This window comes from Asparagus officinalis, chromosome 5 (assembly GCF_001876935.1).
Source record: "Asparagus officinalis chromosome 5, Aspof.V1, whole genome shotgun sequence".
NCBI classification, from domain to species: Eukaryota; Viridiplantae; Streptophyta; class Magnoliopsida; order Asparagales; family Asparagaceae; genus Asparagus; species Asparagus officinalis.
The window spans coordinates 51,993,233-52,014,710 of NC_033798.1; the positions used below are offsets into that span (position 1 = coordinate 51,993,233).

Genomic DNA, 21,478 nt, shown 5'->3' on the forward strand with positions numbered 1-21,478 from the left:
GTGAAAGTCTCTCAAGTACATAACTTACTTCCGGAAAGTACTGAAACCATATTCGCTGGCTCTAGTGACTCAGACAGATTCCAGAGTGATTACTGTATCTCAACTGTTTACATTCACATCGTTAGCTTCAGCCAATGTGCTGAACAATGGGAGGTAACATTAATCACAAGGCACAGCAGTACACAACAAAAAACCAATTACTACAGAAAGCAAGAGCTCATGCTCTCCAAAGCAGACAGTAAAAGGATGATCAATCATCATAAATGTGAAACCAAGATATACACAAAGAATCGACAATGAACATTAGTATGTTGTCGTAGCTCGATCCTCAGAAGAACAGAAGAAACCCGAAAAGTGCCAAAAGGGTAGTAGAAAACGCTGATGAAATGGTGCATATCGACGCTTTAGAAGGTGGGGTAGGTGGGGCTGATGCATTTCCACCTCCACCTGGTGATGTGGGGGTTGATGAGTTGATGGCAGGCGGAAGAGGTGGTTCAACTACATCAGATGGATTCAGAATGGGGAATGGGGCTTCGGCTGGGGGCTGCGCTTTTTTCGCAAGCAGTTGCAATAGACCTCCAACTTGAACAGGCTGCATATACCCTGGAGCATCATCACCCAATTTTGTACACGAATTACCTGCACAGATTCAAAAGAGTTTATCTTAGTAGTCTGTTCTGCTGATTGAATATGTTCCTTATAGTTTGCTCGGTTACCAAAGTGTTTACTTTTATTCCTTTTTGCTTGTATTTTGTTTTGAACTTCATTCCTGTGCATTTACGAAAAAAATCCACGTGCCGCTGTCTGTGCATCTAGTCTAATTCTAATTCCTATTACCAGGCTACATTTGGTTTATCATATATCCTGGACGGGAGGGAAATATTGAATGAGATAACATGGCTTAAGCACAATTATAATAAAGTTACAGGTTGAGACAATTCATCAAATGGTGTATTCGATAAAGAAGAACCAATAACAATTTAGGAATGGAATTGTTATGTCATGGTTGAGGACGACTTTCTGAACAGGCAATATACATATACAACCCTATTAAATGCAAGATGATTGTACAGGATCCTTTCCTCCACCCTACTTCTTGTGAGAGGGAAGGGAAGACTCGTACCTTGACATACCATAAACCAAACCACGTAATGATGTAGAACGTGAAACTCGGCATATTTATTCTCTTATATGCAAGGATTTGGGTTGAAGTTTCTCTTACAGAACTTACACACTAGGTTTAACAAAGTGAACAATTTCCTGCAATACTAAAATAAAGAAACAGGAAATGCTTAGGCTTGACAATTTTTTTTGGAGAAATTTTTTAAAAAGAAAGGTTTTTAAAAAAATAAGCAAAATCAACCTTCTTTTGGTCATGTCATCACAGCTAGCCAGAAGGAGGTAGATTTTGCAAAATATAATCTTTAAAATACATGGGATGGGACTAGTAGTCCCGCGTGTTTAGAGGTCATTAATTAAGAATTAATCTTATTCTTTTAATATACATGAAAATATTAACTTGTGATTAGTGATTGCTAAATACACGGGACTACCAATCTCATATATTTTAAGTATTATATTTTGCAAAACTGTCTTCTTTTTGGCCAACTGTGATGATGTGACTAAAAAGAGGTTGATTTTGCTAATTAATTCATAAAAGGGTTGATTTTGCTAATAGTTTTATAAAAATAATCTTTTTAAAAAAATTCTCCTTATTATTTTTTTATTCTTTACAGGAAGTTGACCCCCCAGATCAGATTCGATTTGTTACCTTACTTTAACCGAGTGAAAATGACAAATCATTACTTAATGTTATTTTATTCAGTCTCATATTGCAGTAATACAAATATAGGGTACAAACACGATGAGTCAAGGACATGCACATATGTTAAATCTTATATTCAGGATATAGATATGTTCGCACAGATGAAATCTTTTGTCTGTATGTTCATATTGCCATATTTCATACCTACAATGCGTGCTAATCAAAAGTCCATATGTGAGACGTATTATTTTAGATTTCACACCAAGGTACTAGATACAATAACATGAACATACAGACACATATCAAATCAGGGCTGGAATTTCTGTCCGGCTACGGCGCTGTTGTGTTAAGTTTGTTCGGATTGGTGAAACCAATAATATTCAGTTCTCAAACAAGAAATGCAAATTAACTTCAAACATATACTAGTGTTACCGTCATGACGAGGTACTTACTTTTGTAAGCTCTTGCAGTCCCTGGAAAATCTGTAATGACACCATCCACCCCAGCTTCCTCAACAAACGAATTGATCTCCACAATAGGGTCTGAGAAAAAGTCCCATGCTTGGGATACAAATTCATTTCGCAGAATATACACATAAACTGCAAGCCCACCTTTCTGCAAGGTACTAACGAGTTGAGTTTGACCAGTAATGAATTTCATGCTTGTAGGGTAAATAGATTCCTTGTCTACTGCTACAGAATCAGCAAACTTTTTAATGTCCACAATTGAGGAAGATACAGCATCCCGAATTGACTCATCAACCTTGTACATGAGATTGTACTTTGTCTGCTGCTTGAATTTTACAAGCACGGAGCTATTGGTGGACTGAATTGTTACTCCGAGGGTAGTTTGGTTATTGAAGCCATTATCCTTCAGGGCGGTGATGACAGTATTTGTCACATCAAATCCTAATTTCTCCGCCATAAATGCCGCATGCTGCAATAGAAGCGAAGTCAATGTCATCAAGCACAAATAAACTTGTTATAAATGAACTACAGTAGCAAGAATAAGATTTAATACTCCCTGGTTTCAAAACTTCTTTATTGAAATCAATTACCATACCCTTATAGGATTTTGGAGCAAATAAGGGCTAGATGAAGGAAAAACAAATATTTTGAGATGGATATTCCAATTATAATATTTTACTCTACCTAAATCCACTCTGTTATGACTTATGAGTTGGATGTATGAAAATATTCTCTGTTCTTGAATCTGACAATTATCATCAGTTTGAATATTCTGAATAACACTAAAGAGTCCAAAAAAATAGCAAGAAATTCTATTTACACCCATGAATTTGATATTCACAATATCTTATTCAAAAAGTAATCTATAAATGAGCACTTATTTTATTAATAATATATTGACTTCTATTAGATACATTTATAATAATGATAATGTACACATAAACATATATAAAGCCGATATTAAATCAAGTTGGTGCCATAAATTCAAATTTGACGCAAAAGAATATTTAAGTGAAATTAAATATTATTAGAATTTGTATATTAAATGAAGTGTACATGAACATTTACATAATCAATTCATTTTGCTTATCAAATACTTGTTTTTATGTTTGATCTCTTACATTCATTTCATTACACACAGATGTTATGTTCTGATCTTTTTTATATTTTAATACTGGTTCTACACTTAAATCTTTTTTGAACCCAATATCTAATCTTATTATCAACTAAATTTCTTAGTCACACTTTCAGATTACAGATTTATACATCATCAACATAAAGAGAATTTCTAGATAATTTTAAAAATTACCAAAAGAATCAAGAAAGTTGTGTCTAGGCCCCAAAATTAGAACCCTCATGCGATCCTGCTTCTTGACTTTTTGATCATGTGCTTAGGCCCATTGACCTAACTTCTTATGTGAAAAAGCCTCTCTGCAGCTGCCACCTCAGCAGAGAGAGAAACCACCTTTTTTTAATTTCCAAACTACTCTCACTTCAATCTCACATCTCTCTTTTTATTTCTCATGAACTCGGGAATAATTTTTCCTCTTCTCCTCAACCAATCTTTCACCACCAACTCCGCCATTGCATCCTTCTTCTCTTTCTTGGCATCACCATCACGGCTTCTTTATTCTTATTTTTCCTCTTTCCTCAACCATCTTTAGCAAATTGTCAAAAGTGGCTTATAAGCCACTTTGAGATGTTTGACAAGTGGCTTATTTTAACTTCAAATCCATCAAAAAATAAGCTAGGGTACCCTAGCTTATTTTTTGGTGGATTAAAGAAGGTTTGACCAAGTAAAAGGCATGTATATCCCTTATCATTTGACAAAATTCCAAGCCATGTGCTATTTGGTGGATTATAAGTCATGTCCTTTTTGGTCATTTTCACAACAATAGTGGATTATAATCCACCCATTTGCCAAACACTTCACTATTAGGAATGGATTATAATCCACTAAATTTACCAAATGCTATGGATTATAATCCATGTTTGTGGATTACAATCTAAGTAGATTATAATCCAAAGTTGCCAAGCATGCTCTCAGATAATTTGAGAAACCATTTACAACATTAGATAACATGTTTTGGTCTTCAAATAACAAATTATATCTAAATTTATATCATGCAAGTAGGAGCTGAAATTAAACACAAAGTCACACTTGGTAGAATCTTCAATTTGAATTTATTTTGAGTAACCATTTATAATATTCGATAACATAGTTTTGTCTTTAGCTAACAAATTATATCTAAATTTATATCTTGTAATTAAGAGCTGCACTTAACCATGTAGCACACTTGGGAGTAGAATCTTGATTTTCAATCATTTAATCTTGAACATGCAGGCTTGGATGATATTTGATGCTTCACACGACAGTCAGCCCTTCAACAAATTTTTTATAGACATTTTCTACTTTAAGTTTATTTGTTTGCGACCACACTTTCAGTTAGCATACAATACTTACAATTTCCTCTTCCCAGAGTCATCTAGATCTCTATTAATTATCATTTCTTGCTACTTTCCACCCTCATTCATTGGTATAGAGTAAGTAGACGGATTTAGTGGCAGTTCTATATGTTTCATGTCTCTTGTTCTTTTTAGTTTTTCATTCTATCCTTTTATTTTCTTTTTTGTTTTTTTCCTCCTTTGTGGGGTTTTGAACTTTTTTTTAGCAATGGAAGCGGGGAGGGGGGGCGGTTGTTGAAAAGGTATTGTAACTATAGATAATGTATTCTAATAAAAATTTGAACAACTAGGTTAGAGCTTGTGGTCAGTTGAGTCCAAATCAACAATCACACACCTCTATACTGATCAATACTCCAGAAAGAGCTTTGTCTTTTGCAAATTTCAAAAAGTCCGACAAGGTCATAAAACTTCCCGCATTCTTGTAGCGTGGGTTTCGCACCAACATGTAACTGCTCTCTGGGCTTGATATTTGAGCTGCATTTGATAAGAAAAAGTACATAAGATTAAGCTTCTTCTTTCAGGATCATTAAAATAGACTAAGTTCCTTTTTCAGTATAGAAATCGGAATAGTCTCCTATATGCTCAAGGAAAATGGCAGGTTTAGTGGAAGCCGAAAAACCTATGAAAGGAGCATATTATTGGATCACTAAGATCCTTATTAACTTTCGAAGACAACCGGAAGATACAATGCAAGGAGGATGTACATATATAAACTTACGCTTCAAGTTCTGCTTAATCTCATCCCATGTGAGATTGAAGGTAAAAATTCCAGGAGAACTTTGAATATCTAGGATCTGAGAACTAGGAGAGCTGAAGGGTGAGTTCAAAACAGTAGTATCATCCATAAGATTTATAGAGCTCATGCATATGGGAACTCTATCACTAGTCACTTGAACAGGGCAATCAATAATATCTGCACCATCTTCAACTGCTTTCTCATAAGCCAGATTAGTACAGTCTGGGTAATCTCCACTAGCTCCATAGTGCGAAACAATTATAGGCTTTCCTGAATTGCACCCAAACAAAAAAAAGAAAAAGGAAAGGAAACTAGGACAAATTAACTACTACGTATATGGGACAGAAACTCAGGTAAGTCGAACAATGGAAGAAGAAAAGACAGTGTACCATGATCAGTTGTACTTTTGTTTATATGAGAAAAGCAACCTGCAATCAGCACAAATCAGTATGCAAATATCTTGAGTACAACACATCACTTAAAAGGAAGATAATGTTCCAAGTTTTTCAATCTTTGGTTTGAGACTTAAGATGTAAGAAAGGAATTTTTTTCAATCATAGATCATTCATTGTGAGATTGGTAATTCACTAAATAGAAGATGAAGCAATGGATACAACTCCTCAACCATTCTGCAATTGGAAGACAAGAAAATTCATTGAGTTGCTAACAATTAAAATCATCAACTGTAGAAATGTCGACTAGGTTTTTTTAGATCTTTTTCAGTGAAACAGGAAACAATGTTTCTTACTTTTTTTAACACAGTGGGATCAATATAATCTCTCTTAGTGATCATGAAAATAGCGTGAATTTTTAAGAACTACTAATTGGACACGTGTATGCACATACAGGTATATCATATTATGGGGCATATTCCCACAACTGAAATTATGAATTCTCTGGATTAATACATACATACTTGAATACAAATACTTTTCTACCATGAAATAAGAGATGGAAAAAGTGTTTCTTCTCTGAAACAAATATTAAAAAACTAATGGTGCTGGGACTGTGGTATAAACTGGTTCAGGATATCAGCCATTTTGTGTCTAGTAATCACAATGTTTCAGGTGAATCTACTTGTTTAAATATAAAAATATGTTACTTGATCTCCCCGAAAGGCTACATCAATTTTCATGCAGTGACTGAGAGTTTAAGAATTGGTATAGTAACCAAACTGCAGATCCAGCTGGTTGCCTGCTGAAAGAAGGTTACAAAATAACCCCAGGTGTCCCACAAAGAAAAGCCATTCAACCCCTAGAAAAGTGCTAAAGTATAAAACTGTACCCTCAAACCTCCCAACTTGGAGTTTTGATATAATGGCAGTGACGTCAAAACTATTTATTTTTGAAAAGGAAAAAAAATCTGGCTATCTCATACACACTGTTGACAGTTGATCTAACTATGCAAACAATCTTAATTTATAATCATCTCTCTTTCTTTTGAAAAAGGTAATAAAAAATGTGTTTTTTATACGTGCAAATAACTCAAACACAATGTATGTTAATCCATTAACTACTGAGAAACGGAGAGAGGTGAGGAAGAGAAGTAAAAAGAAAGATCATCAATTTTCTTATTACTGTGTAACTAGAGGACAAGATAAGAAAACATTATTGCTTTGGGTTCCACTACGTTAAAATTTTGGCAAACCTAATCAGCATCCATTCGTTTCATTGCTTAGTATCATATAGATTGATTGTAATAATAGCATGCCAAATAGCCAATGCATTATACTAACACCATAATGTTAAAAAACATAACGCAATGACAATAATACTTATAAACAGGTAAAACACCACCTCATCAATGGTAAAAAAAAGTTATATATGTAGAAAGCACAACATAACAAATGCATTAGAGGTTATGAATGAAAAATGCAATGAAAAAAAGATATTTCAGTATTGGTCTAACAATGGAATTTCATATCAATAACTTTATCAGTAAAATAATCATCAGCTTGATTAATATAAACCACCTTACTGTACAAGACAGAAGAACATCACCTATGGCTTCAGATGGAGTAATTGGGAAGTCTGTGACCACACCATCAACAGAGAAAGCACCATTATCAATGAAGGAAAGCTGTTCAGCTAATGGGCTGTAGCTATAATTGTAGCTCAAAACCGCATCATTTGCAAAGTCTCCTGCGAAAATCTCCAGCCCAGCTTTGTGTGCATCCATGACAATGGAGGTGTAGGGTTGTAAGTAATTGTCAGATGTCACAGGCCAAATGTAATGCTTGGGAACAAGAATTCCTGAGGCAAAGGTCTCGATGAAGGTAAGATTTTTAAGCAATGAGCCATATGTTTGGTTGGTAGATGGTTCTATAACATCTTCGTCAAGGAAGCGAAACACAAGCTTTGTATTGCTCTTTTTGAATCTCGGTGATATACCACTAAGGAAAGCCACTTCAGGTGATGAGAGATAGCTCACAACTACACGCTTTGATACAGAAAGCACGAAGTTTCTCATGCTTAAGTTATGTTGACTGTAGAATATATCATGCTGCATGATATAAGGACTGTAAATCTTAGTTGAGAAGTAACAGAAATAGAATTTTGGCGGACAGAGAAAATAACATACCACAACATTAGTTTAAGCAGGTTTATTATTACCTGTATATTCAACCAAAGAATAGGTGCGGGTGGCGTAAGCTGTGTTACCACATCTTCAACACCAAGGATGGGAAACAAGCTCTGATCAAATTTATCAGTTCGAGAATAAATTCCTTGTATCACTGGTTGGATTGCAGACTTGGTTATTATGCTAGAAAAGTTTATTGTGTACATAAATATGATAACAACAGTACTTCAGTTAATGCCAAAAAATATTTTGAATATGCTATTTATGTGAATTCATAACCGCAAAGATCTAAATCTAAAGATGCATCTACTACAACATTTACATGTATTTCCTTTGCAAAAAAAGTGCATTTCTCTTCAGTGTACCCGTTGTTACTCTAAAAGTAAATTGATCTTTGCGTGCCACGTCATAGGTTAGGCTTCCTATATTCTTTGGTTGAAACATTTTATTTGTTACCTAACCAACCCACCTCAAACCCACCACTTCCCCACCTATCCGCACGGATACACAATCACACATGCAAATATGGGCAGACATGCATATGTATGAGCACGCGCTCACGCGCACGCACATGCGTACATCCCTACATGCCCATGCGTACATGCATACTCACATATATTCATGCAGGCACTAAGAGAACCACCAACTTACGTGTTAGAATATAAAATTATAGCTCTCGATCCTTACCGCAACTTAAAAGTTCTAGTGTAGTGGAACTTTAGAGTTCTAGTGCAGTGGAAGGAATTTTAATATGACATCAAAGCAAACCTATTTCAAACCAGAGCAAACCCAGGTTCAAACCCACCAACAACATATTCATAGCGAAATTTTTTAACATAAAAAGATATCAATGTGTAAGTGCAAGTTTCGGGCCATAAGGCAGGTAGTCGGGCACTCAATTTGAGGAGGGCAGGTTACAATATAAACTTACACTCTCAACCCTCACTATAATTCAGAGTTTTGGCATTGTGAATGGAATTTTAATAGCACGTATGCGCACAAACACAAACAAAGAGAGGGGGGGGGATTGGGGGATATGATCTTGATAGGGATCACAATATACGGTTCTACTCTAAGGGAACTTAGCATCGCAGATAAATTATAAGAGATATTTTCATATTTCTTGTTAGGAGAGAATTGCGTTGTTCTCAGAATTTATTTATTTTCAGATCCCTTGTTAGGATAGGATTATGTTTGTTTTCACATTTTATCTCTTTTAGATGATAAGGTAGTTTAAATCGGATAGTACTTAGATGAGATTTAATCATTTAGATAAGATCCAGTTTGTTTATCCTATCTCTATAAGAGATAAAACTCTTTTTGTAATTGGCGGAGAAGATTGAAAATAAACTTGAGTTCACGTTTTGATATTCGGAGTGATTCCACCTTTTCTTGGTTTCTTTCTATTCTCTCAAAATTTCAGCCTTTTCATAATGCCTCAGCCTCCCCACATTTGATCCCCATTATTGCCAGGACATTCCCTCATCTCAGAAGCCTCGGAACTCCCCTCAGACTCCCCTATTTTCACAAGCAGATCCAATCCTCCTCTCTGCTTTGCTCGCTCGCCATCGACAACCACCAGCCCTCTACCACAAGTCCTCAACACTGCTATCATCCCCTGGACACGACTGAACCAACTTGCCACCCACCCTTCGACCTTGCCGCCTCAAGATCAACTTCCAGATCCAATATAGTTTCAGACTTCAGCCCGAAATTAATTGTTTTGCTTTCATTTATTGGTTTAGTGATTGATCAGAATGTTAGATCTTTGCTCTTATATGGAACTAAGCATGTATGAACTCTTTTGCAGAATTCGGTCATAGGACTTCTATACAAACGTTGTTTGCTCGAAAGGGGTCGGGGGACTTTGCTCGGACTTCCCACGCCTTAGGTTTATCATGAACATGCTCTTTAGTTCCTGTCGTTTTGCATCGTTTTTTACTATCAATTGTTAGTTTATAATATTTCAATATTTAAAGTTATTTTTCGCTGCATTTTTAGTGTTAGGTTTGCATTTACTTTGCACTTTAGTCTCGTTTAATTACTTTGCTAGACTCTGATAAATTGTGCTACGTTAGGTTGGTATCTGAGCCTTGGTTTAAAATTAGCAACCAAAAAAATCATCATTAACTGCGAGGAGTGTCATATTAATGATGTGAATCCTAATTATTACCACCTGTCTATTTGTAGTAACTCGTGTTTCCACAAACTGTGTCAAAATCTTAGATGCAGCTAGGGCTCTTCCACCACCTCAACCTAAGATGTAGGTTAGCTTTTGTTTAGTAAAGAAAAGGTTTTAGTTGCTTCAGTTTAAAAAAATGCTAGTTATTTCAATTTATTAAAGAAAAGGTTCTAGTTGACTTGTTTGAGGTGAATTTGCTGACATTTTATTTCTAGTTTAGACTATAAAAATAAAAATTAAAAAAAGAAAATTTTTTGTAGTTTGGTTTATTATTTTTTTCTTTCTTCGATTCTTTTCTATTATAGGTTGCTAATTATGTGCAATTACGTAGCGATACAATCTATATGGCTGAACCGAATATAAATGTAACTCCAAATAAAATCCTGAAAACTGTATAAGATTTTAATACACGAGTCACTAAGCTTGATGTTGATCGGTTAGAGGGTGACTAACAAGATAGAGATGAACATCCCAGGGATACACCTAGAGCATGAAATCCAAATAATAGACTTTGTCTTCCTCCTCTTAGAAGGAATTCGATGAAGGCCAAGAGGATAGGAATGTGCCCGATGATATAACAAAGTAGATTAAGGTGGAAGCTCCTTCCTATAACGGAAGACACGATCCCTAGGATTATAGTAATTCGATGACATACATGGATTACTACTTTGATTGGTATGACATCTCCGACGATTGCAGGTTAGATTCGTGAAGATGAAGTTGTCTGGTCTAGGAAAAATTACTTAACCTTGGTTGAAAGACAGCTTGAGTGGTTAGGATGTCCACCTATAAAATTTTAGGATGAGATGAAAGAAAAATTTTAAAAAAATATTTACCTTTTCCCTATAGGACCCAATTGTTTGATCAATTAAACACCTTACGACAAGTTAGTCTATTGTCTAAGAGTATATGAGCAAATTTGACGAACTAATGGTTTGTTGTGACGTCGAGGTTGACCCTAGCATTACTTTGTCTAGGTTTCATACAGATCTTAGGTCAATCATCAAGAGAAAAACGATTCCCCACACAATAACCTCGTTATAACATGTCTATCAAGTTGCTCAAGATTTCAAGCAATATCTCAAGACACCTAACACTATGAAGTTCTCTACCACAATAGGAGAGTCGTCTAAGAAATAAATAGACAATAAGTAAAAAGTGATAATAATAATACGTCTACATATCAAAAGGGAAAGGCCACACTATATGTAGCTCCACAAAGAAAATGAGAAACACAAACGATATTGTAATTGTGGGGTATAGGACACTATGCATACCAATGCCTAGTCATAATTTACAATAAGGATTAGGTAGCCAAGAAGCCGAAGAAAACGACGAAGATGAGGAAGGAGACATTTACGAGCTTAAGAATAGGGCTAGCAATGCTGAGGAGTTATTAACCACTTTTTAAGGTGTTATGAGGTGTATGTTAGCAGCAACACGAAATGAAGATGATTGGCGTTTGAATTCTATATTTTACACGTACTTTAACGTTAATGAAAAATATATAAGCTTGTAATAGAGGGAGGTAGTTGTGTCAATGTAATAGCCAATTCGGTACTTGAACACATGAACCTTAAGCCTTAACCACAACTGCAGCCCAATAGTGTTAGACAGAACCACTATACCTGTATGAACAATTTTTCAAAACGGACTGATTTTTTTTTTTTTTTCAAAACCGACTGTTTTTTTTTTATTTATCAAAATCGACCCGGTTTTGTGATTAGGCTGCTAATCACTATCCTAAATAGTCGGGGTTGGCAACCCCGACTATTTAGGAGGGTGTTAAACCCTAATTAAAGGGTGATTAGCAGGTTAATCACTATCCTAAATAGTCGGGGTTGCCAACCCCGACTATTTAGGATAGTGATTAGCCTGCTAATCACAAAACCGGGTCGATTTTGATAAATAAATAAAAAACAGTCGGTTTTGAAAAAAAAAAATTCAGTCGGTTTTGAAAAATTTTCGTACCTGTATCCCAGAGATGTTTAGTTTCTATTCAGTTGTCTAGCTAATCAGATCACATTTGGTGTAACGTCCTCCCTATGGATGTTGCCCATGTTCTATTAGGACGATTTCAGAAAGTTAACTTTCAATGGTAAAAAGATAGTCTTGAATCTAACAAAGCCAAAAGAGCCTAAGGACATTAAAGGTAGCACCCTGCCTAGGGAAAGTTAGCAAAACAAATATGTTCATATTTTAACACAAAAGGAATTCATTAGGGAGAGTACTCCATAAGGTTTTATGTATAAGATAGTGGTTATTAGGGAGAGAATTATTAGTGAACCACCAAAGCACCTTCCCAATGTTCATCAAATCCTTTTCGATTATAAGGATATTATGCCCCATGAACTTCCTGATGAGTAACCTCTAATGCAAGACATCCAACACATTCTAGATCTAGTGTCATGGGCCACCTTATCTAATTTGTCGCACTATAGGATGAACCCTACTAAACAATGTCGAGTATGCTGCCAAGTAGACGAATTATTGTGAAAAGGGTTTTTTTAAGGATAGCTTGAGTCCTTGTGTTGTTCCTGCTTTGCTTACCCCTAAAAAAGATGGTAGTTGGTGTATGTGTGTGCGGATAGTCGAGTGATTAATAAGATCACCCTTAAGTATATGTTTCATATTCCTAGGCTATATGACCTATTAGATGTCATGGCAGGATCTAGTGTATTTTCTAGAATGATCTTAGGAGTGGGTACCATCAGATATGTATTCGTGACAGTGATGAGTGAAAGACCGCTTTCAAGACTATGAACGGGTTGTTTGAATGCTAGTTATGGGCTTCTGGTTGTCCGGAACACCTAGCACCTTTATGAGGATAATGACACAAGTTTTGCATCTGTTCCTACGAAAGTTCATTGTGGTGTATTTTGATGAAGTTGGGAAGAACATGCCTCACTTAATACAGATTTTAGATATTCCCCATAAGGCAAAGTTATATGTCAATCTAAAGAAGTGTGAATTCATGTAGACATTAGTTGACTTTCTACGTTTTGTAGACTCTAATGGAGTCATAGCAAACCCTGACAAAGTTAAGGCTATTAGAGAGTGATCTACTCCTAACAACATTCATGAAGTTAGAAGCTTTCACGATCTGGCTCAATTTTATAAGAGATTTGTCAATGGATTTAGTACTGTTATATCTATAATTACAAATTATCTTAAAAAAGAGGAATTTTGATAGACTAAATATGCTGCTAAAGCAATTGAAGAAATTAAGGGGAAGCTTATCACTGCTCCAGTATTACGTCCCTAATTTCTCTAAGATTTTCGAGGTTGCATGTGATGCCTCAAGTGTAGATATAAGAGCGTTGAGCCAAGAGGGTCATCCTATAGCTAATTTTAGTGAGAAATTAAATGAGACTCGACAACACTAATCGACCTGCTATTAAGAGTTCTATGTTGTGGCACAAAGTCTTGGGTATTAGCGAAACTATTCATTACCTAGGGAATTCATCCTATACTCTGACCATCAAGCACTACAATCTTTGAATTCCCTAAAGAAATAGAGCTTAGGCATATTAAATGGGTAGAATTCATAGAAGAATACACATTTGTACTTAAAACACAAATCCAGGTTAGAAAATAAGGTGTCGATGCACTAAGTAGGATGTTCAATATATTAAACACGATGAGTGTACAAGTAATTGAATCTGAACACATCTTAGAAGAGTACCCCGCTTTTAGAGATTTTGGTGATATCTACACTTCTCTTCCGCGTGACCCATCCGAAAGTGTAGTAGGTTTCACCATCGCAAATGGTTATTTATTTAAAAGTACTTGATTGTGCATATACTCAGTGTTGTCAATGCGCGAGGCGCAATGCAGGGCGCAAAGCATCTTTACGCACACATGCACAAGGCGCAACGCGATATGCGCGCCCGAGTGATGCGAGGAGCACGACGCACACATAAATTTTTAAGATATATAATCAAGCACGAATGAACATGTTTAGGAATTCATATAAAAAATATGTCAGGATAAAGAATATCTTACTATAAAATCACGGTATAAGGTCTCAATTTCCAATGCTAACACCCAACATAGTAGCAAAATTCATAAATTCTCAAATTCAATGTCAAATCAAGACTAATATCCAAGCAAAGGATTAGTTATGGTCCTTAATTGAAGACCACTAAAAAGGCTTAATGGATTTATTTTGCTTTTTTGGAATATGAATTATCGAGTATAAAGACTCGATTGAAATGTTAACAAATAAAACTATATGAGGGTATGTACTACATGCACCCTGTGTAAAGTCATGATGCATGCGAGACGCAAAAGGCGCTACTGCATCAGATGCGGGACGCTCCGCCATCGTCCCGCATTACAAGGCGCATGAGGCGCAATGAGATGTACGCCTTTGAATGCGCCTTTGAAAACACTGCATATACCTAACACTTCACTTACGGATTAACTTATTCGGGATTCACACACAGGAGGAGCTGCATGACAATATTGTCATGATAAAACAATAGTTATGGTTGAGGATAGATTTTATTGGCCAAGTATTGAAAGAGATGGTGCACAAGTTGTGTCCCATTGTAGGGTTTGTTTGGTAGCAAAATGAAGGAAACAAAATACATGGTTATACACACCATTACCTCTACCATTTACACCTTGGCAAGATTTGAGCATGGATTTTGTCTTAGGACTATACTGCACAACTAGGAAAAACGATTATATATTTGTAGTGGTGGATAGGTTTTCTTAGATGGCTCATCTTATCGCTTGTACCAAAACCTCTAACGCATCTCATATCGCATTCGTTTTCATAAAAGAGATTGTTAGGTTACATGGTTTATCTAAGACAATCGTATTCGATAGGGATATTAGGTTTGTGAGTCACTTCTGGCGTACACATTAGAGAAAATTAAACATATGACTACAATTTTCGAAGGTATAGCATCCCCAAACTGATGGCCAAATAGAGGTAGTTAATAGGAGCGTAGGAAATTTATTAAGATGTCTCATAGGAGACAATACCAAAGCATGGAATTTAGTTTTGTGTATGGCCGAGGTTGCTTATAATAGTTATGTTAATAGATTTATAGGATTGAGTTTTTTTGAAGTCGTAATAGGGTATCGGCCTAGGAAACCAGTAGACTTAGCGTTGATTCCGTTGGGTTCTAGATTTAGTGCTTTAGCGGACTATTTTGCAACGCACATGCATGACTTACATCTAGAAATAAGGCAGAAAATTGCTTTAAGTAATGAATCTTATAAACTAATAATGGATAGCCATATACGTGTGTAGGAACTCAAAGCAGGTGATTGGGTTCTTGTTTGGGTGACCTGAGAGGTTCCACGCACTGTGAATAGGTGCATATCATGTTATTCGGCGTATTGGATCGAATGGTTATGAGCTGGATCTGCCTAAGGAGATGGGTATAAACCCAATTTTCAATATAGATCTAGTTCTGTATAATAAGCCAATGGATATAGCCCTTGGTCAGCTTGCCATCATCGCCTACTATGCCTCCAGATAGAGTACAATAGCCAGATGTGATTGAACAAATCCCTGGTGCCACCGGCGGAGGAATTCAGAGATATTTAATTCGTTGGTGTGGAGGTCCACCTTTAGAGGACTCCTCTTGGCTCTAGGCCGAAGACGTTCAAAAACTTGATCCGGACTTGCTATGCAGTATCAGCACCAATATTCTGTTAGTATGATATGCCCTAGAGACCAATCACAGAGATGATTGTGTTTAATTTATGTTTATTCAACTTCTATGAATAATCTGTTATTCGGTCCCTTGAATAAATCACTTATTATGGATCATTAAGTATGTGACTTGAACGTGAAGCTCTGTAATTAGATTGTGATGTTATTCTAAATAGTCCTTGTCTTTTGTCATTGGTTAGGACACTAATGATTTTATAGGCTGTATGTGGATTGATTGATGATCATGTTTCACGAATCATGGATATGATATATCAAGTCAATCACATGGGTATATGTTGGTGAACATGATACTGGACTGACCCGCTATGAAACACTGCATGGATTATGTGTCATTAGTAGGTTTCATACAATGATTATGTTCGGTCTTTTGACCTGAGATTATCACGGTTTCCTACATGAGGATTGTATACTTTGATGTTACCAAACGTTTCCCTAAATGGATAATAATAAAGGTATCAATCGGGTATGCTATAAATCATGCAGAGGGATGTGAATGGTCAAGATAGAATTTGTCCCTATCATACTCTGGGCCCCTCGAAGAAGATAGACTGAGAAAGTGCATGGCCATGCCTAATTAGTTGAGAGTCAACTATTGAAAAGTCGGTCTAACTTTAGGTGCGAGAAATTAAAGGTTGAACTGTATAAGGTTGACACGCTTCCTGCCTTGAGTTCAATCAAGATATCTAGTGATGAAGAGACTGACATATGTCCATTGTGAACTAGGTTTCGTCTAAAATGACATTTACATGATTTGGGTAGTCATAATATCCTGCTAGGGTCCGTTTATGACTTGTGGGCCGAAAAAGTATTTTGACTCACTGCCAACATCGTGTAAACCTATTGGGTCGCACACAAGTAACATGTTGGAACGTTATTAAGAAAGCCCGTATAAATTAAGTCATATAAAGATATGATTAGTTGTGAGGCTATCGGGTAATTGAATAAGGATTGATTTGATCAATCTCGATTAATTGATCAGAAATGATTTGATCAATCACATTTGAAAGAAATACTGACCAAGTTCAATGAACCTATCTCCTAGCAATCAAATTGATATGATCAATCACGGTTTAAAGATATGATTTGATTTGAACAAATTATATTTTGAGAAACCGTATGATTGGAATCCCGATCTCTTTACGGTTTGAGAAACTATCTCACAGCCCTATAAAAAGGGGCATGGGATGGACCTGTTGATAATCCAATCGAGCTTCTGAAATCGTGAGGAAAAAAGAGAGAGACTCCAATGGCCGCTGTCTTCAAAGTGCTAGCACACTGACGTGCGGAGTTCCAACAAATTCGTGTGGATACTAGTAGAGGCGTCGCTACAATTACCGCGCAACATTTCAACGAGTACGCAGTTTTTCGTTGTTAATCTGCACGCTTCAGGTAATTTTCTATCTTGGATCTTCTTCTACGTATGAATCTTAGGATGCAGGTGGATAAAAATTTTGATTTTACTGCATATTAGTCTGCCTACTTCATTACATATTCAACAGAGGTGAATCTTTCCAAGCCAGGGAGAGTTGATGGGAATCATAATATACGATTCTACTCTAGGGGAAGTTGGCATCGTAGATAAATTATTAGAGATATTTTCAGATTTCTTGTTAGGGGAGGATTATGTTGTTTTCAGAATTTATTTGTTTTCAGATTCCTTGTTAGGATAGGATTATGTTTTTTTTCCCCGATTTTCTCTCTTTTAGATGATAATGTAGTTTAAATCAAATTATATTCAGATGAGATTCAATCTTTTAGATAAGATTGAGTTTGTTTATCCTATCTCTATAAGAAACAGAACTCCTTTTGTAAATAGCAGAGAAGATTGAAAATAAACTTGAGCTTAGATTGATATTTGGAGTGATTCCACCTTTTCTTGATTTCTTTCTGTTCTCTCAAAATTTCAGGCTTTTCATAACGCCTCAGCCTCCCCACGTTCAAACCCCATCACCACCAGGACATTCCCTCTTCTTAATTAGATCTCAGGATCCCTAGAATTCCCCTCAGACTCCTCTGTTTTCACAGGAAACAGGACTGCAGATCCAGTTCTCCTCTCCGCATTTGTTCGCACACCATCGACCGCCACCAGCCCTCTGCCACAAGTCTTCAACACTGTCATCATCCCCTGGACACGACTGAACCACCCTGCCACCACCCTTCGACCTAGCCGCCTCAGGATCAACTTCCAGATACAATGGAGCTTCAGATTTCAGCCTGAAATTAATTGTTTTGCTTTCATTTATTGTTTAATGGTTAGTCACAGTTGTTAGATCTTTGCTCTAGTATGGAACTAATCACGTATTTGACTCTTTTGCAGAATTCAGTCATAGGACTTCTATCCAGATGCTGTTTGCTCAAAAGGGTTCTGGGGATTTTGCTCGAACTTGCCACGCCTCCGGTTTATTGCGAACATGCTCTTCATTTGCTGTAGTTTTGCATTTATTACTATCAATTGTTAGTTTATAATGTTTCAATATTTAAAGTTATTTTCCGCTGCATTTTTAGTGTTAGTTTGCACTTTAGTCTTGTTTTGTCTTTTCTAGATCCTGATACATCGTGCTACGTCAGATCTATCCCCAACCTGTTGGCTGGGGTATCCCTGATGTGAAACATGTCTAGTTGTCAATTAAATTAGTGTGATGATGAATCGATGATCTACACTATAGTGGCTGGTTGTGCGCCACTTTGTTACAAGTATACTAACTGCAACAGTCTACAAATAACAACCCGATTCCAATAATATAAGTCTTACTCAAACCTATGTAGGGAATAATACATATGAGTTGTCATAAGATGAACTATCGGGACTACCAAGAGATTAGAATGGTGAGATTCAAACTTTCCAACGTGACTAGCACAATGGGCCTCAATGCTATCTATCTCTTGGTAGGCCATTAGCAAAATAAGATGCCACATCATAACCATATTTTACTCACAGACACATGTATGTTTGAGTAAGACTTCTCTTATATGCTAAGGAGTTGTTGGAGTAGATGGATAATATAGATTTGCTTGTGTTTATATGTTATGACCAAGTAAGTTTGAACTATGAATTTGGCATTGAAAGTTTTTTATGGATCATATATCTCGAAATATATATTTATTGAGCATCTTGGAGTTAGGTTTTGCAGGTTTAAAGAGGACTTGTGGATGGCTATGACATGCCTTAATAATATAATTGATTAAAATTTGTGTTGATTTGAGGCCTGATGGTCCTGATGGAGTTATTTCACGATAGGCAAAAGAAAATAAGAAACAAATTACATTTTCTTGTTCAGCAAAGTCACATATTTCCAAGTTCATGTGTGGCATTAAAGATGCCTCAGTACATTAACTACTCTAACGCAAGAAGGATTTGCCTGTGCTTGTATAGTAAGGGAAAATATTTTGCTTGTTCAGAATGCAACTTACAAGAAACTGGTGCTAGTTCAGTTGAGTTAAAGTCCACAGAGAACCATCCAGGTGTCGACACGCCGTTGACAAGATAAACCTTGTTTCTCTGGGGATAAATGCCAGAGATGTCTGTACAATTGTCTAGTTTCACATTAGGTAGACAAACTCCTATACCATCCTTTGTCAATTGCACATCACACCATAAAATTGTATCAGGAGAACTAGCTACAAGTGCGAAAGTATAAGCAGTTAAACTGGAATCAGGAAATAATCCCGAGAAGCCACCCTTAGCCACTACGACAGGAGCATCACCTGCAGAATTAAAAACAATATATTAGTCTATCACTAAAAATCATCATTGAAAAGAAAGGTAGGGAAAAATACACATGATTTTAGTTGCTTTCAAATGTACGTATGCAAAAAAGTGAAGATATTATGAGAGGCGATGTAAATGAAACAATAGAAATTTAGCCCATAATACTGATTTATGTGCACAAAAGTCTGATCAGCGCTCAATGAAGGAACTTGTAGTTGGCCACTGTTTGGATTATGAAGAGACATGATACACAAGTTTCTCGGCAGAATTCTTCTAAATAGGAACTGTAAACAAAATAATAAATTGTGTCTCTTGAGTGTATTATAAACAAGTTTCACTTTCTTCACTATTCGTTCTCAACTAACGGAAATTCCTAATGTAATTGCCAGAGTATAAACTTGCATCCCTCAATAGAATTACAACCCTGAACCCTCATCACAACTATGAAGTTTGGTGAAGTGGTGGGGCCTTTGATACAGTATCTGAGCAACCCAGGTTTAAATCCTATCTGCCATGAATTCGGAACAGGTTAAAAAATACTGCTAATAGTCAAGATTTCGGCCCATGAAATGGGCGCTCAACCCGCAGGACATATTAGAATATAAATTACATCCCTCAACCCTCACCAACGACTTCATATTTTAGGTGCAGTGGCAAGTTCCTTTATTAGCAGTCATTCCTCAAAAATTTCTGATATACCCTTTCCTCAATTTGTCATCCCAGTTTGATGACATACCTTTCGATCATTTTCCATGATGGGCTCATCTTATAATCTTATGTCATCATAGCATATGAAATCTTTCCATGATATAAAGCAACCATATGCAGCTGCCTAGAGCATTTTATCCATGATATCTCCCTAGATTCCCCCAAACTAAGCTCTAAAAAATTAAAAGAATAGTAAGTCAGTGTATTTATTAGCGGTGAAGTTATTCGTTACCTAAGAAAAAGAAAAGTATGATTAAATAACCCACAGATACAACTCATAGAGACCGTCAATAACAAAGAAGGGTTCAAACACTGAAACAACGGCGGCTCAACTAGTCACAACAATACGACACGCACACAGCCATAATTTCAGGAACAAAACAACCCCACAATAGAAATATCCTTCGTAACATGCTCCGCAAGAACCTATTCAAATAAACACCACCAACAAAAATGTAAATAAACCACAAAGGATTTCTCGATTCCACCCACCAAAAAAAAACCCAAGCCATCGAAACATTCTAACATAAAAGAACCCACTAAAGATCTTGCCTCTAAACCCACAAAATAGCAAGCTGTTCCATTCAGGACCCATGTAAAATAACAAAAAAAAAACAATTGACAAATAAAGAAATAAAGAACCACAGCCACAAAGACCCCAAGACCCAAATTGCTTCTGAGACCCAATAAAGAAACAACCATTTAACTTTCTTTAAAAATATATATATATATATGAAAAGAAAAGGAGGGCGGTACCCTTCAAGGTTTGCCAGGGCGAGGGCCGGGGCCGCTGGGCGGTAACCTTACCGCCCTGGCACTGCAAAAGCAGCAGCAAGGAGAAGAACACCTCCCACATTTTAGAGAGAGGTGGAGAGAGAAACAGTGGGGTTTCCGAGGTCACGATGGATGCTTTATACTATAAAAAAATAATAATAATAATAATAATAGTTTCTAGTTTATTAACATAATCACCTGGTTGTTTGTTTATTTATCTATTATAATCCTAAGAAGGACTCGTGCTCGGATTGAGGTAAAGGTCGACATGGGTCCACAGCGCAATTAAGAACGCGACTCGCTCTGGTTTTTGACTTGCATCGTTGTAAGTTTCTTCGCCTGAATATTTCAATAAAAAGATGGAAGGTTTTGATTTAAAATAATTTAATAAAGAAG

General features: G+C 36.3%; 1 protein-coding gene across 1 annotated transcript; it reads right to left on the reverse strand.

Moving 5' to 3' along the window:
- LOC109843221 (glycerophosphodiester phosphodiesterase GDPDL4-like) lies at nt 68–21,195 on the reverse strand. Its single transcript, XM_020412157.1, has 9 exons — nt 21,065–21,195; nt 19,303–19,596; nt 8,047–8,168; nt 7,435–7,936; nt 5,824–5,862; nt 5,417–5,704; nt 5,033–5,172; nt 2,218–2,701; nt 68–639 (listed from the first exon to the last, which is right to left on the reverse strand). The coding sequence occupies exons 1-9, from the start codon at nt 21,162–21,164 to the stop codon at nt 329–331; spliced, it is 2,280 nt and encodes a 759-aa protein (XP_020267746.1). The 5' UTR covers nt 21,165–21,195; the 3' UTR covers nt 68–328.

Bases quoted from the DNA above. Each gene is read 5' to 3' on its own strand.
- LOC109843221 (XM_020412157.1), bottom strand. From the start codon at position 21,164: ATGTGGGAGGTGTTCTTCTCCTTGCTGCTGCTTTTGCAGTGCCAGGGC. The intron at 19,597-21,064 runs GTACCGCCCTCC...TTAATTCTGCAG, and splicing joins GCCCTGGCAAACCTTGAAGG to GTGATGCTCCTGTCGTAGTG. The intron at 8,169-19,302 runs GTAAGTTGCATT...CAATCCAACCAG, and splicing joins TGAACTAGCACCAGTTTCTT to TGATACAAGGAATTTATTCT.